The sequence below is a fragment of the Egretta garzetta genome, unplaced genomic scaffold (assembly GCF_000687185.1).
Source record: "Egretta garzetta isolate BGI_Z169 unplaced genomic scaffold, ASM68718v1 scaffold98, whole genome shotgun sequence".
NCBI lineage: Eukaryota > Metazoa > Chordata > Aves > Pelecaniformes > Ardeidae > Egretta > Egretta garzetta.
In genome coordinates, this window is record NW_009260611.1 from 163,364 (window position 1) to 179,000 (window position 15,637).

The 15,637-nt window shown below is 39.6% G+C and overlaps 1 protein-coding gene across 5 annotated transcripts in view; it reads right to left on the reverse strand.

The window, feature by feature from the left end:
- LATS2 (large tumor suppressor kinase 2) overlaps positions 1 to 14,674 on the reverse strand; it is a 46,834-nt gene extending 32,160 nt beyond the window's left edge. Inside the window, exons 1-2 of one of the 5 annotated variants that reach the window (XM_035900410.1) lie at positions 13,894 to 14,674; positions 11,995 to 12,527 (exon numbers count right to left, since the gene is read on the reverse strand). In XM_035900410.1, coding sequence (XP_035756303.1) covers positions 11,995 to 12,333 — 339 coding nt within the window. In that variant the 5' untranslated portion in view covers positions 12,334 to 12,527; positions 13,894 to 14,674. Of the gene's footprint in view, positions 1 to 11,994; positions 12,578 to 13,555 lie in introns of those variants that run through there. The other 4 variants (XM_035900409.1, XM_009644879.2, XM_035900411.1 and 1 more) reach the window with 4 other exon arrangements.
- Positions 14,675 to 15,637: the final 963 nt, after the last annotated feature.

The following is a 15,637-nucleotide window of genomic DNA, read 5'->3' on the forward strand; positions in this document are numbered from 1 at the left end:
GAGAGAAAAAAAAAAGGGGGGGGGGGGAGAGAGAGGGGGGGAGAGAGAGAGGGAGAGTAAAAATTAGCTGCCTCTTCCCAGACTGGGAAACCACAAAACAAAAAAAGTGGCAAAACAGATCTGTGGTCTAGTGGCAGGGTTTCCCCCAAATTCATGGACTTAAAACTTTGTGTGCTAGGAGGGCTGCTAGTTTGACTCAGGGTTTTGTCTAGTGCTGGGCAATGGTCCTATTTCAAGGTAATGGGAGAGAGGAAAAGAAGGTATTTTTATGCACAGCTGAAAGTAAGATAACTGGCCTTCCCTACATGCTGTGCTAATGCTATGGCTGCTGTTGTTTGGCCCATGGAGAGCAGGGTGATGACCGAGTTCAAACTCCAGTAGACAGTGGAGAGATTGAGAGCACAAACCCTCCTCCACAAGGCAAGAGGAAGAAAATAACTCTGCAAAACCCCAATGAATCCTGTTAAACACATAGTGCTGCTATTTGCCCAAAACAGCATTCCTGGAGATGCTGAATACATAGCAGGATGGTCTGACCTTACTAGGAATCTGGGAGAAAGCAGCTCTACCTCCAACACCAGAGCTCTGCCACAGACCATGCTGCAGCTCAGACTCTCCTCTACCTCCTGAGCAGAGGTGTTCCAGGCTCAGAAGGCAACAGCTTCTCCCTGGCAGTAAATCTGAGCACCCATTTCTGCATAAGTGTAGAGCAGGGCCTGCAACAGCAAGTTCTCAACCTCCAGCAGTTTTCTAACGCGTATGAACCACAGGGAAGTTCCTGGAAAAGTGGAACCGATTTGTTACAGAAGGTTTTACAGCACAGAAGTAGTACTGAAAAATACTTTTTCTAGTTTACTTTCATGTGGCTAAAAACCCTGAAGGTTCACTCCTCAGTAAACAAAGAGATGGGGGGGGTGGGGGGAGGCACACCAACGCAAATGAAAATTCTTGTGGCTTTCTTTTGAATTTGCTGGCACTTCCCAGTGAGGTCCTGCGTTTGTAGTACAGGGAGCTGGCTCGCCACGTGCCCTGGCACAGACTGATGACTTTTGCCCGCTTGTAAACTCCTTCTAGGCTCTAGGTCTTCGATTTGCACTGTTGAGCACTGCACCAACATCTCTCCACCATTTGCATGACTACAACACCATACATGCATTTCACATGTTCTTCATAACACACCTTCAAGAAAGCACTCAATGAACTTAATGCTTGCATTAGAGAGCATAATAAAAAGATTTTCAGAATGGGAAGGATGGCCAAGGTGAAAGAAATGATCACAGGAAGGAGTTGGAAGTGAGTTTCCAGCATAGCAACTTCTGGAGCACTTGAAAGAAAAGAGGAATTCCACCTTGCTCCAGCTGGTCATGACCAGGTCTGGGCAGCACACATTACACAGGCAACCAGGGGATCATCTAAAAACACAATCAAGATACTGTGCTGGACAATCAGAAAAAAAACAGGCTCCAGCCAGGTAGAATGCAGGTCTCGGGAAAAAATTATTCAGCACTCATTTGGTGCCAGGACAAAAGGAGCCCAATATGGAGTGGACTTGCCTCGATTCAAAGAACTCTGTCATATGGCCACAACTTTTTATATTTTTAATTGGGACAGCCAGGGTTTTTTTCTGTTTTGGTAAACCAGGATACCCTGCACATATTAGTATTGCCAAGGTTCCATTTATATTGATTAAATTAGATTTTATGCACCTTTATCAGGCTGACACCTGGCAGGAAGGTACACAATGATTGTGGCAAAGCTGGAAGAAAAGCACGAATGGGACAGGTGGCTAGTTCAAGCACAGACTATGGAGTCCTGACACTGAATGGAAGAAAAGATGCGGAAGTGAAAATATATGGGGGGTGCTGTGCAAGTCACATTACAGTTGCATCTATAATTCTTTAGGATGTCACATCCAAACTGAAAAATCAGGTTGATGTCTATAGAAGAGTTCTTTCTTAATAGTTTGCAATTATTAAAAATAGTTAATTAATGTAGGGCATTCAGAGGCATGTAGAGAAAAGTATGTAGGAGGTGTCGAATTATTAGTCATTCAAACTAATGAAGCAGAAAAAACAGTGCAATAGGATAACAGGTAAAGGAGGGTATAGACTTGAATAGCCTTGAAGATATTTAAGAGTTGATACAGTTGAAGAACAAAATAAACAGGGTGAAAAGGAAGCTGCAGAGCAGCAACAATCTTCTCCAGGTCTGAGCTGACATTTTTTTTTCTGTTTTGAAATAACCCAAATCCGATGGATTCATAAATGGTGGATAAAATCCAAACCTAACCTTATAAAGACTTATATAGGAGTAATTTTACACTGCTAGTTGTCCTACAGAGGTCAATCTCTTTGAAGGGCAAGAACTTAACATATTAACACGTAGTATCAGCAGTCTTCTTTCTAGCATTTTATGTAAATGAGGAGCAATGCACTGCATGTTTGCATGCTTCCTTTGAAATGAGTAATTTACAAATTGTGCATTAGAGGAACAAAGAATACAGAAAACAGTTGCAAAATGCTTGGTCATTCAAGCAATCTACATTTAAATTTTTCCATTTATGTTGTGTTTATATTTCTCTAAATGCATAGAAGACAGTATGTGTCACAGTAACAGTTTCATATACGTGCATATATACAGATACAATTAAAGCAGCACAGAACATGGTTATTTTCACAGGGTGTCCCTACCATAGCTGTTACCTGATTCACAAAGTTACAGGTACACAGCGTTCTTTGGCTTCAGCCTTCTGAAAATTAACTGACCTAGAAAGAATTTTTTTTTTTTTAAAGTATTTTCATATCCTCTCCTGTTCTCTTCATCCCTCGCCTCCCTGGGGAAATGTTTTTAATTGCTTGGATTCAGTTAAAACGAAGAGCACAAGTGTCTCATCAGGAAAAATCCATCTCTTGCACTGCAGGGAAGCATAATACAGCCTCAGATGCTAGAATCTTATTTACTTAGACTGAAAAAGAAATCTTCAGTGCAGTACCAAATCCTATGGATTAAGTTCTTTGCAAACAGCTCATACCATGCAAATACTGCAGTCATCATAATACATATATGCACGCATGCATCTCTTGGGTGAAACCTGATTTCTACATACCAATTTGTATACAAGAAGTTTCTCATGAACTGCCAGCAATAGTCTGGATGGCACGACAATACCATTAGAACAAAACCAGCTTTGCTGTGCCATAGCTGGGTGACTCCATCAAGATCAGAGCTGACAGAACCACCGCAGCAGAAGCCATGTGGTATCAGGGGAGACACATCAGCTGCCAAATAACATGAAGTTGAAAATATTCCAGCAGCAACAGTATTTTAGGTGACCAGCAGCAGATGTGTAGAGCAGGCAGACAGCAAGAGGTTGACTTTCACCAGGCTTTTATTTAAGCATCTTCTGGAAATTGGGATCCTTCTTGAGTCTGGACAATAGAAACCTGCTGCTGCTGTGGGAGGATAACACCAAAGACCACAATGGCACAGCAACTTCAGCCTCTATTTTGGTAATCAGAAGCATTTTAATTTCTGCACCACTCCCCCCCCAAAAAAAACCCAAAAAAGCTAGGGAATGGTTAAAACCTAGAAATAAGGACCAGCATTTTCCACTCTAAGTCTCAGCTCCAAGCAACATAAAAATGTCAGATCTAAGCAATACTCACAATTATGAACATAAGCATGAATGAAAAAAGTGGAATATTCTCACATGCTGTACATGTGATTCAGGTAAGGATAAGGCCCAAATTAACACAAACATCTGTAGCTTTAAGCAAATGGACATGGTGTCTGTCACTTCTAGAATTTACTATTATGAACTGCATTTGTTCCAGCAGTACTTGATTGTAAAGCACCTACTCTAAAGCAGCTATATCCATAGTGAGGCAGCTTGCACTCCAGCCAGAACTCTTTCCTAAATCAAATAAAGGAAAACCTGGGCCTGCCCAGCTGTTCATTAGCAGATATTTAAAACAAACAAACAAAAAGGCAATGGTGGGGCAATAATGGACATGGCCAACAAACGAGAAAAACAGCAGCTGCCATCACCAAAAAAACTTGTCTTGAAGGTCTCTTCCATGTCTCTCCTTGCCTATTTTAGACAGCATTGCATACATGCATTTTTGAGCTGCAGAGACAGCCAGTACCCTGGAACAAAAAAATATACATACTGGAGCCTGATATATGGTAGGTTGGGGGGGATACAGGGACAACACACATGGGACACGGACATTATACAGGAGTCACCACCACCACAAGCAGCTGCTGAGTAGGATTTGAACACTGTGCCCAAGGGGGCACCAACAAGTTGTGGTCTGCTCAAGAGTGACATGATCAACCTCGCAACCAAAAAGCATTTCTGCTGCATTTTGTAGCACATAACAATTCACTTTCAGAGCAACAGTGGTGTAATCCTCAGCCCGTATCTCCTGGGCATGACCATACTGGCCACTTTTTCTCCCTCCAACAATGGTCTGGTAAGAATTCACCCAGCATCTTTAATACTTCCAGAAAACAGACAGCAGTAACACTACTATAGTAATGCTTTCAGGAAATGCAGTCACAGTAACTCCATTCTGTCCTTGGGCAAATATGACAATATTTTGCAATGATATTATGTAACTAAAATGGAAGAAAAAGTAGTTTAGTTCCCTTCAATTTATCAGATTATATTATGCAATTGAATGCCTGGCTACACTCTTGTAATTTAAATTACTATAAACTCATGTACCTGGTGACAGCATTAGTATTTCTACATAGGGTACAGATGAAATTGCCCCCCCCCCTTTTTTTTTCTTTTGTTAAAGTAGTTTCAGTTTTGTCTGCAAAGTAATTTTTCCTGTGGGTACAGCACAAAATTAAAAGTGACAAAAAAGTTTTACCACTGTAAATTACTCTGTATATTTGGTCATGCTTTAAGGAAAAAAAAGAAAAAAAAAAGATTTAAAAAAAAAATCACTCCACACAAGTATGGCACATACCTGTATATCACATGAGAAGTAATCATGGACTTATATTTGCATTCTACTGATATTCAATTAGCAGCTCTAACATAAGATTTTATTTAGTTTAGCAACTACCAGAAAAGCCTTTCTAGGTTGAATTAAATGAGTTGCAAATGTACATCTTGGATTACCTCTAAGGACTGTAGCATGCAAAAGTCTTGCATCCAGTCCTTCTACTGAAATCTAAGTTTAAAAGCATCATTCTGGTTTTCTTTGAGAAAGAAAAAACAACCACAAACACAACCAAAAAAATACCCCACACATCTCCCATGCAGAGATACTATTTTTCAGTCTCAGCATAAAATCACATATGTTCCTCTCAGATAAAAGCTGAAAAGACCAACAGAGAGAGAGTAGGCTGAGAACAACAAAAAAATGCAAAAGGAACAGTTACACCCTACTACTATTGTGATATCAACTTCCTGTTATAATAATGGCAATCTTTACTTTTGGTCACAAGGGCTTTTTTTATTCAGAGACTGAAGTAAATGCTTATGCAGAATTTTTAGGTTTTTTTCATGACTGTGATGGAGCCATTTCCTTTTTTATTTAAAAAAAAAAAGCATAGCTCAACCTTCTCCTAGCAATTAAATTTTAATAAATACAATTTTAGTATCCAGTGCAAGTTCATCCAGTATCCCATTACAGCAATATATAATTTTAGATTTTTACATTAACTCCCAAGCTTCTTGAATAATTATTTGACATAAGGAATAGGGAAGCATTAGTTAAACATAACTCAGGATTCACACATCCACAGTTGAAGTCTGGCATCTGATTCCTGTTCTGTCATTTCAAACATAACCCTACTACCAAGTTGCAATTTATTGTATAGTTTGCCAAAGGAGAAAGCAGACTAACAAGAATAAAGGGCAGAGTTTAAAACATACTGCAGTCTTGTTCAGTGCCATATTACTGCCCAGCTGCCAAGAAGCCACATCTTGTCATGTGAAGGAGCACATGCAATCACCTACTACTGCCAAGGAGTATTTCCACCACCACAAAAATGCAAGGGAAAAGACAAGATTCTTTTTCTCCGCTCTGCAGGACAAGAGCATGCTCTAAGCCACACACACAGAACAAAGCCAAGAGCACCTTCCCAAATATACTGAATGAAGCGTGTCACAACACAGGATTTAAGTGTATTCACTAAGACAGTGTCATGAAGAAGTGACAGCAACATAGGAAGACTGGAGACAAGAGAAATGGGATAGAAGAGAGGTGTCAGCAGGTATCGGCTCAAGAGCAATCCTCACCTCTTGCTTTCAGGCCCTGGAAAGCTATGACTTTTTCTGAAGCAGCTAAAAACTGAAATGACTTAAGGGGCTAACTTCAGGCGTATTGATAGGAAAACAAATTCCCTTACATGCTTGATGGAAGAATACTGGATGATACCGGGAACTTACCAGAAATGAGAAAAAGGTTGAAACCAAAACGGGAGGTTATAAAGAAAAAAAGTATAGAAAAAGGTTATGAAACCGGCTCTGAACACATCTAGCAAAGAGAAGGCAGAGTGAACAACTTACCTTCAGATGAGGGAGGCAAACGAACACACAAGAGACTGTTGGCCTGAATTATCAAATTTACTTCAGTTGCTAAATAAAATCCTTCTCCTGCATTCAGCAGTGAGTGCCCTCATTTGAAGGCCTCTTTTTTCTCCTTGTAACCCAAGAATATTTATTTCCTCCTGACCTGCAAGACAACTTGTAATGACTCTTGCCACCCTTAACATACGTCCCACAGAATAACCTAAGCAACCTTATCAACAGCTCATTCTTCAGTCATTTTTCATTAACAAAACAATCTGGACCCAAAACACCCACAAGATGACCAAGATGTTCATCCTGGAGGTTTTGGTAAACAGCTGGGCAAGCAGAACTCTTAACACAGGTAAAGTTTACCCAAGCAGAAGACAGAATTTCGTTACAGGACAGGCCAGTGTTACGAAATTAATTCCCCCATTTGCCCAGGGCTATTACAAAATTTGCTGCCCTTCACCTTGAAGGCAAGCTGTCTTTTTAAACTTGTCCTCTTAACAAATACACTACAACAGATACTTCTCTACAAGCAAAACTCCAGCCATGCATTGTCTGTTACCAAAACGAAACTTCGCTTTGTATCCGCTTCCTCTCATCACTCCAATGATAGGAGGAAAAGTCATACTGCTCAGTAACACACTGCTAGATGGCACATGGATTATACGTGAAGAAGCATGACCTAAAACACTATATAGAAAAGAAAAAAACAGAATACTAATTCCACATGCAAAACATAAAAAGGACTTTCTGCCCAAGCTCTATTTGGCATATCAGGATTTTCCTCACTTAAAAAAGTGCAAATATTTATTCAAATTGAGATAAATACTGTATTCCCCATTCTCGAAGTTTCCCAAAATCAAATGGCAGTTCCCGAATCAGGGTAGAATCTTTGCAAACTGGTTAAATAAAACCGATGTAAACCATGATGAAGAGATCAAAAGAATCCTGGAGTGCAAGAAGGAGAACTAAAAAAAAAAAAACCAAAAAAAAAACCCCACCAAACAAAAAAACCAAAACCCAAGCCACCCCACCTCTACAAAGTGAATTCCATGAACTCAGTGTTAACACAGATGACAAGATGGTCAGCTTGATATTCTTAGACACATTACAGTACTCACAAACACCATTCCCATTCCTTGAAAGACACTATAATTAGTGTCCAAAGGACAGATCTTCCCCTTTGGAATGTTCTGATACTGGCACAGGTGGGATGTACATGTTTTATTACAGAGATATTTATAAAAGCCTCTGGAAAAAGTGAAGCATAAGGACTTCCCAGCTTCACATATTCACATAGTTATGCAGTGTATAGTACATGATGCATGTTACTGGAGGTACATAGCCTGTAAAAAATCCTAAAACATATTATTTTCATAAAAATGTCTGCCCAAACAAACTATGAACTATGTCCAGAAACCTTCATGCAGAAAAGGCACCCTTGCTCAATAAAAAAGAAGTTTGCTTGTGGGGCGGGGGGGAAGCAACAAGTGTGTAGCGTTCCACAATTCATCTAGGACTGCTGCAGCCCACTCTACATTACAATGTCAGCGGCTGTTTATGCTCTAAGGAAGTACAGTAAGTACAGTACAGCCCATTCAGGTTGCTGGAATGCCACTGATCATATGCTCAATTGCATCTATTCATTACAAAAATTCAATCCACAACAGCAGCTGCATTTACCACCACACCCCAAACACCATCCAGTTGCCCCAGGTGATTCCAGCGCTTTACCAGCCCGCAGGACAGACGCTCCACGCTCTTGTCCCTCTGCAGCGATTACAAGTTACACTTCCAAGCCCAAGGAGTTTTATTTACTAAAGAACAGTACATTAGCAGTACTTTTGTCTGCAAGCTTTTGCAACAAAAAAAGGTCCAGCCTTTTGCAGTCATGTTCTAAAAGTTTCAAAACAATTTATGCTGCACCAATTATTTTTGATTGAAACTTGCTAAATAATTACTGTTGAAAGGATGACTTAAGCGAACAACAGACAAGTTACTCCATTTGTTTGAGAAGAACTATGACTAATTATGTGTGTAATTTTGTTTTGTATCTCTTAAAAAAAAAAAAGCGTGTAATCCTGACTGCTTTCTGGTCAACAGCAAAGCCCCATTAAGTATTGAGGGGGCAGATTTCACTACAAAATCATAAGCTACACAATGGCTGAAAAGAAATATTTCTAAGAGAACATGGGTCATTTAAGAGAAAACTGGCAACTTCCTAATCAATTTAAAAAAGAAAAAAAGTTTTCACATGTAACACCTATGATGCCTGTAACTGAAAGACACAAGATTTTTGTCTTCACTTTCTGAATTACACTGCATTTTATGTACTTGTTAAGTTTACCAACCATCTTAGAACCAATTTCCTGTCTGTATGGGTCTTTCATAGAGCAAAAATAAAGTAATAAAATGTTATGGTGTTTCCTTTTTATTTAATTAAGCCAATTTCAATTTCTCCTTAATACTCACTTAGGTAGAACAGGGAGCTACAAACCTGACCTTTATGTTACCTAATAGGCAACATAAAATGGTTCTTGTTAAAATCTAACCATGCTACAGATATGCTAGATGAGTGGACCTAATAAGAGTAATAAATAGAAGTATCCTTTCCCCAACCTCTAAAACTTACACTCCTTCCTTCTTAATTATCACCACTGCCCTTCACCCTTCCAAAAATCCTTATTGTGGCCCAATAACCAGACTGAAGAATCCCAATCCTTGCACGTTGTCTACCAGAACAGATTACCCACAAGATTAGGATTACTTTCCAGTGTTTCGTCTGGAACATCAAAAAGTATCAGCCCAAACCCAACCTGAAAATGGACTTCACATAAGATCAAACTGAATAATGTTGTAGCCATCTACTCACTCTTCACAACTTCCTAGAAAGTCCATGATTAGAGCTTCTTATGACAAATAGCCAAATTCAGGACACTTGCAGCCACTGAACAGCTGATTCGCGTACCATGAAGCAGGATGGTGGTATAAGATCTTGTACTCTGCAGGCTTCCTGCAGGGGAACGCTCAAGTAGACCATTAGCTATTCAAGGACTGAAACCCTTAGCCTCTAAACATTTGCTCCTGGCATTTGAGATGGGAGGGGGGGCTTCAATGCCCATTTACCAATGTCACACCAGCACTGGGTCCTGTGGGAAATAAAACCATCCCCAAAGAAACTGAGGCTGACTTCACTTCCTGTTGAATCACTTATCTCTTAGCTGCCTACAGGACTACAGAAGATGTCCATGTGGCAGGCATTTAAAGGCTCTGATTCACAAGCAGGGACAGGGTAACTTGGGATGCCTGATTTACTACACATCATGCTCTGAAACAGTTCAGCATTTGATTCAAAATAGCTCAGGCACCAGGAGGAAAGGAAGAATCTAGAAGTAGTAAATCAAGTCTGTCCCCTTACACCATGCTATCCCCAGGGCCAGATACCATTCACACCATCTCAAGAAGCTCCATTCATTCACAAACCGCCAGGATGGCCAACCTTCAAATGGCTTGGACCCACATTAGGAAACCCAGCACTTTTAGCCATGGGACTCCAGTTTTGGCACCCCTATCTGGACTCCAGCCAAATGTGATCCTGCTTATGCTTAGGTTTGAACGCCAAACACACCTAAGGGATAGGCCCGATAATGCTGTCTCCAGGCAACAAGTCACAGCTACGGAGAAAAGCTAAATGGGAGGATGGAAGCATCATGGCCAGTGATGGGGAAAAAAACAACCAAAAACATGCAGCAAAATTTAAGGAGGTAGCAAAAACCTCCACATCAGAGTCAGAATTGGGCTTATTCCCAGTGCTCTATAAGAAGCAATACCATTGTGTGAATGTTGAAGTCAAAACTGCTAAAGATATTAAAAACTTCACAAATACAGTGCATCACACTGCCTTTAATACCAAGTCATTTTAACAGGTGCTCAGGTATTTCTGTTTTATACATTGGCTTAACATTTCTGTGATGTAGTGTGCTCAAAGTAGTTTCCAAGATTTCAGTCCAACAAGCCTGTTCTGTGTGTGAACGATTTGTCCATGTAACATACCAAATGCACGCTTCCAATCCAGACTCCAGCTGTGCTCATTTAACCTTGGCTCATACGCACAGGGAGTGTTCTTATCCTAAACAGCTAGGGAAATTTAGAGGGTAGCGTTCTAAAAAACACTGTGTTTTCATAGCATGCTTAAGATCACAGAAAATCCTTGGTTTCTCCAGTTAAATAATTCAGTACAGTATCTTGGTTCACTGGTCTAGGAAGTGTTTAGTTGGACTACAGCATTTCTCATTAATCTGCAATCTACTCTAGCTCCGATAATCTCCCATAGCATAAACTCTTTGGAACAGAAACAGCACTAATTAATACCTATATAGCTCCAGAGAAATGCAGACTGTTTTAATAGTGCCTGATATTAGTTTTGTTACACAAATTCAGAATATGGTCTAGGAGAGCCAAGAGACTCACGTTCTGCCATGAGTGAATGGAGGTTAAGTTTTGAAATCAAGGAAATGCCACTAAAAACACTTCAGTTTAAAATCTCTCCAATTTATATCAAGGACTATAAATGGAAATGTCTCAGCTTGTCAACAACTGCCACTCAAGCGCACAGGGAAAAAACTTGTTCTTACAACAATCAGAATCCAGACTCAAAACAGCACTTTGTCTCCAAAAAAGCAAAATTTTGAATTTTGAACTATTTCTGGACAGACATGAAAGTCAATACCAACACTGGATGCACATGCAAGGTGAATGCAGCTCAACACAGAAAAGACTGTGTTCTGCACCACATGAATGGTCTTTGAATTAAGAACACGTTCTAACATCAATCTTGGAATGACAAAAGCAAGCATCTCCATAACAAGTCCCTTATCTGAGACAGGACTACCACCTTCTTGACAGAAGCAGAGAAGGTGAGGAAGAAAAGGTGTGCACCCACCCACTGCTGCTTGCTGAACATCCAGCCAGTTCCACCTGCTTCTGGCAAACAGCAAGTGAGCTTCTTCAAAGACCGTATACTGACTCTGTCAGTTCTTCTAGTTGCTTCTGACAGAGAACTGAGCTTAGATGGACTAGACAAAATTCCACCCTATTACTCATAGCTAAGGCTTGTTCCAGTATTGAGGGGAAAAAAGAAAAAGAAAGGAAAAAAAAAATATAAAAAAAAAAAATCAAAAAAAGCACTACCCTGTTCAGACTTATACATCAACTGGAGAAATCATAAGAGAATCCTAGAGGTCACCACGGCAGTCTTTAACATGAACTAGCCCCATACTACATGTCTCAACAGCAAGTCCATCTACTCTGCTAGTCGTACAGCAACACAATTGCCAGAAGAATCTGCGTTTTGTCAACCATCAAGCTTGATAACTTCCATCAAAATCCTTTCCTCAGTCCCAAGTAGAAACTAATTTTGAAAGCAGAGACAATCCCCCCTCCAAACTCATACATACCTGATCACAACCTGCATTCACCAGTTCCTGGAGCATCTGCCTGTTTACTTCAACAGCTGCTGTAGTGCTCGACTCATTAGCAAAAGGCAGCAAAGAATACCTAATTTCTCGCAGAGCTTTCTGATATGGTCCAAACTTAGGCGTTTGTCTCATCTGCTGCTGCCTTGCAGCATCCTTCCCTATTAAAATTTTAGGGTCCAGAGAAGTTTCACTGCCTGGTCCAATAGGTAGTCCCTGACCTGAAGATTTGGACGGTTGCTTTAAACCTTCTCGAATCTCTTGTAACCTTTGTCTGCTGTTTCCAGAATATGTTGTAGCAGGAAAAGTCTTTGGCCTCATTGTTAATCCAGTTTTCTCTGAGCATAAATACAGCTTTATTCTTAGTTTTCTTAAATTACTTTATTTCAAAAAAGTGTTGCTTGATGGTATCAATTTCTTGTAAACATCATAATCCTTCAAAGAGAAAAAGAAAAGGCAAAATTCTCAAGAAACTTCTGCCAATGTTTTACTTCAGCTCGTGATCTTCACGTTTCCTACAAAAAATGAAAATCCTTGGAATTACCATTTTGCAGAATGACAGCGTCTGAAACAAAAGAAAATAGAAAGTACATACAATTAAGTTGATACTGTAAATGCCTCTGAAGGGACAGCATGACAATTAATCAAGTGAAAGTAAATCAGTTTAACCTATTAAGCTGTCACAGCTGGATTCCCTTTAATGATTTTCACTTTATCTGTTTTCAAGAATAGGATTCCAAAAAGGCTTTCTCAACATAATCAATAAATAATCCATTTTTCTTTAAAGTTTCATTTTCAAAATAAATAAAACTACAGTGTTTAAGAATTTTGCAGTACCTAACTGCAGCATGTTTCCCACCCAATTGCATAACCAAATCCTGGACAAGCCTATCCTATTTCATAATTAGGGAAGAGTATGCTCATGAAATGTTTTTCCCCCACTTAAGATTTTGTTTGTTTTACACTAGCTGAGCTCAGTTTCAGAAGTTTATGAAAAAGATTTATAGTGGAAATATTGAGGACTCTAACCATAGCAACTTCTACTATTTCAATAACAAACTGAATAACAGAAATACAAGATATTTTGCCTTTCCACGTGAGTATCTTAGAAAAGCCTGAAGGTAAGATTTCTCCCCAGAGCTGGAAGAAGCGGGGAAAAAAAATTAGGGGGTGGGGTGGGTATATGATACTTCATTAGCTGTGCCTTATAGGGAATAAAGGGAAAAGAGGGGTAGATGAAACTACTCAGTAACAGCAGAAGAGGCAGGACCAGCTCAGTTAGCATCCCAACACAGAAAAAAGGAAAGACTTTGAGACAGCTTTATGCACCTCTTCTGACATGCTGCAGGGAACAATTATGCAGCACAGCTGAGAGACTCTGAAACTTGTGACTGCCATGCAGCATGAAGTTACAACAAGAATCCTACCTTAACTAAGTCTTCACGGCATCACCATAATAGAAACATTCAATAATGGTGCATTCAGAAGAGGATGAAAAAGGTAACTTAATCAGAACTGTCATCTCGCTATTGATGATGCCTACCCAAGCCTGCTTCTGCTGCTGCTATTAGCACTTAAAAAGTGACTCCTGAATGGTGCTTAAGCCACTTTCTTGGGAAGGTTAGAATTTTGTTCAGTTGTTTTCAAATCGCAGATACAGAAGATGGTAAGACACTGTATGTTCCTCTTGGTCACTCAGAAATCAATTGGATTTTTTTGTTTAAAGGTGCTTCACTTCTGATCATACCACATTCACTGTTGGAAAGTGTTTCTCCAGAAAGTACTGTTCATTTTCACATGCTCATACTAAAACTCAATTCACTGCGACAACTCTTCCTGCAATAGCTATAGTACTTCCCAACAAGACAACTACTTCCATACCTTTACCATCACTTCTCACCACCAAATGAACAGCTTAGTATTGTGAAGGTCAAGAGAATCTGGACACCTTTGAAGCCCATCACCACTTCCTCATTAGTAGAGTCCACTTCAAGATTTCCTCTACAATCAAGGACTGAAAATGCAACAGTGAAGTCAGACCCCAGATTCTTTTACGATGGTTCACCAGTCTGAAATGCAGGAGCACAGACTAATCACTCGAGATATGGTCTACATGTTATGTTCTTACAACACATGCCATATACTCTGATGGGAAATTTCTGTACAGTATAACATCAGTCCAGATCCATGTCTTAGCTGAAGGGTGGTAGAGGTCTACACTGAAAGCTCTAGGATCAAACTACTTGAGAACACAGAATGAAGGGCACCCATGTCAACTTTTTTTGCTAAGATTTAAATGCTCAGTTAAATAAAAGACCAATAATTTATTTGAGATCTTGAGCTCCTCCACTAGGTACTCTCTAAGGATATCCTGCAACCCCAACTCATACAGGACTAAGAGTGACATAAAAGCCTACATCCACATTGGACAGGGTTTGTCACTTGTTTTAAGGGGATTGCTAAAGCTGTTCATCTAGATTTTGACATTTCTACAAACAACAGATCAGCTGTTAGTCAATAACAGATCAATTTTTCATTGTTCTCAATGAAGACAAAAGCAACTGAATGATCCCAAGAACAGAATTTTGTCTACTTAGAATATAGCAAAAGATAATACACAGCTTTGTTAAAAATAACAATAGCATTGCAGCCTTTTTAGGATTACATCATAACCAGCTAGTGCTTAAAAGCTACAGAGCAATTAATTGGTCTATAACTGTCTGTCTTTTCCTGACAGCAGCAGGCACCATATGGCTGGGTTTAGGAATCTGGACTGTTCTTCCTTTTCAGTTCCGGTGCCAATCCTCAGGCCTGGGACACACTGGAAAAGCTTGCAACCCCTCCATACCTTCTTGCAGCAAAGGACTGCTTTCCCACTTACACACATGCTTCACATAAAGAACTTTTGTGACCTTTAGCCTAAGCTCAAGTCTAATAATGCTAGGTCAAGCCAGCTGGCAACTTCCTCAGCTTACATTTACAATACTGCTAAACCAGAAAGAAATGCTGATCGTTTAGACAGTATGAATGAGAACAGCAACAACACTAAGTACTAGAGCAAACCGCAAACGTGTTTCATAATTTGCAGAAGGTTTTTTTAACTAAATATGTATGATAAGCCAAGAAATCAGAACATTAAATATTACAGATGATTCACAAAGAAAGACAAGCTGCCTGCTTTTTAAAATCTTCCTGTGATTTGCATTTTTAGCAAACAATAAAAGGGTTGTATGCTTTAAAAGATATGTAGTGTGTCTAATTCCATCTAAGCATTTCTGACTGTACATCTGAATTTGGATAACTCCAAATCCTTCTAATCTCCACCTTGCCTACAGCATGAATGTATCAATAGCCTTCCTGCCATCACGAGAAATGATTTTTCAGAATGATTTTTGAGCTTCAAGCCATTCTGACTAAAGAATCCTAAGGGTTTTTTCCCAAAATGTTATAGACTCTGCGCTAATCAGAAGCTTGTCCATTATCCTGAAGATATTTCAAATAAGTGCAGCATTACTCTAATTGTGTGAAGTTAAAACAATTTTTGAATATCTGATTGTATTTCTTCATTTGAGAAATACCAATAGCTGCTCCGACAGCAACCAACCAACCACACTGAAATTACTTG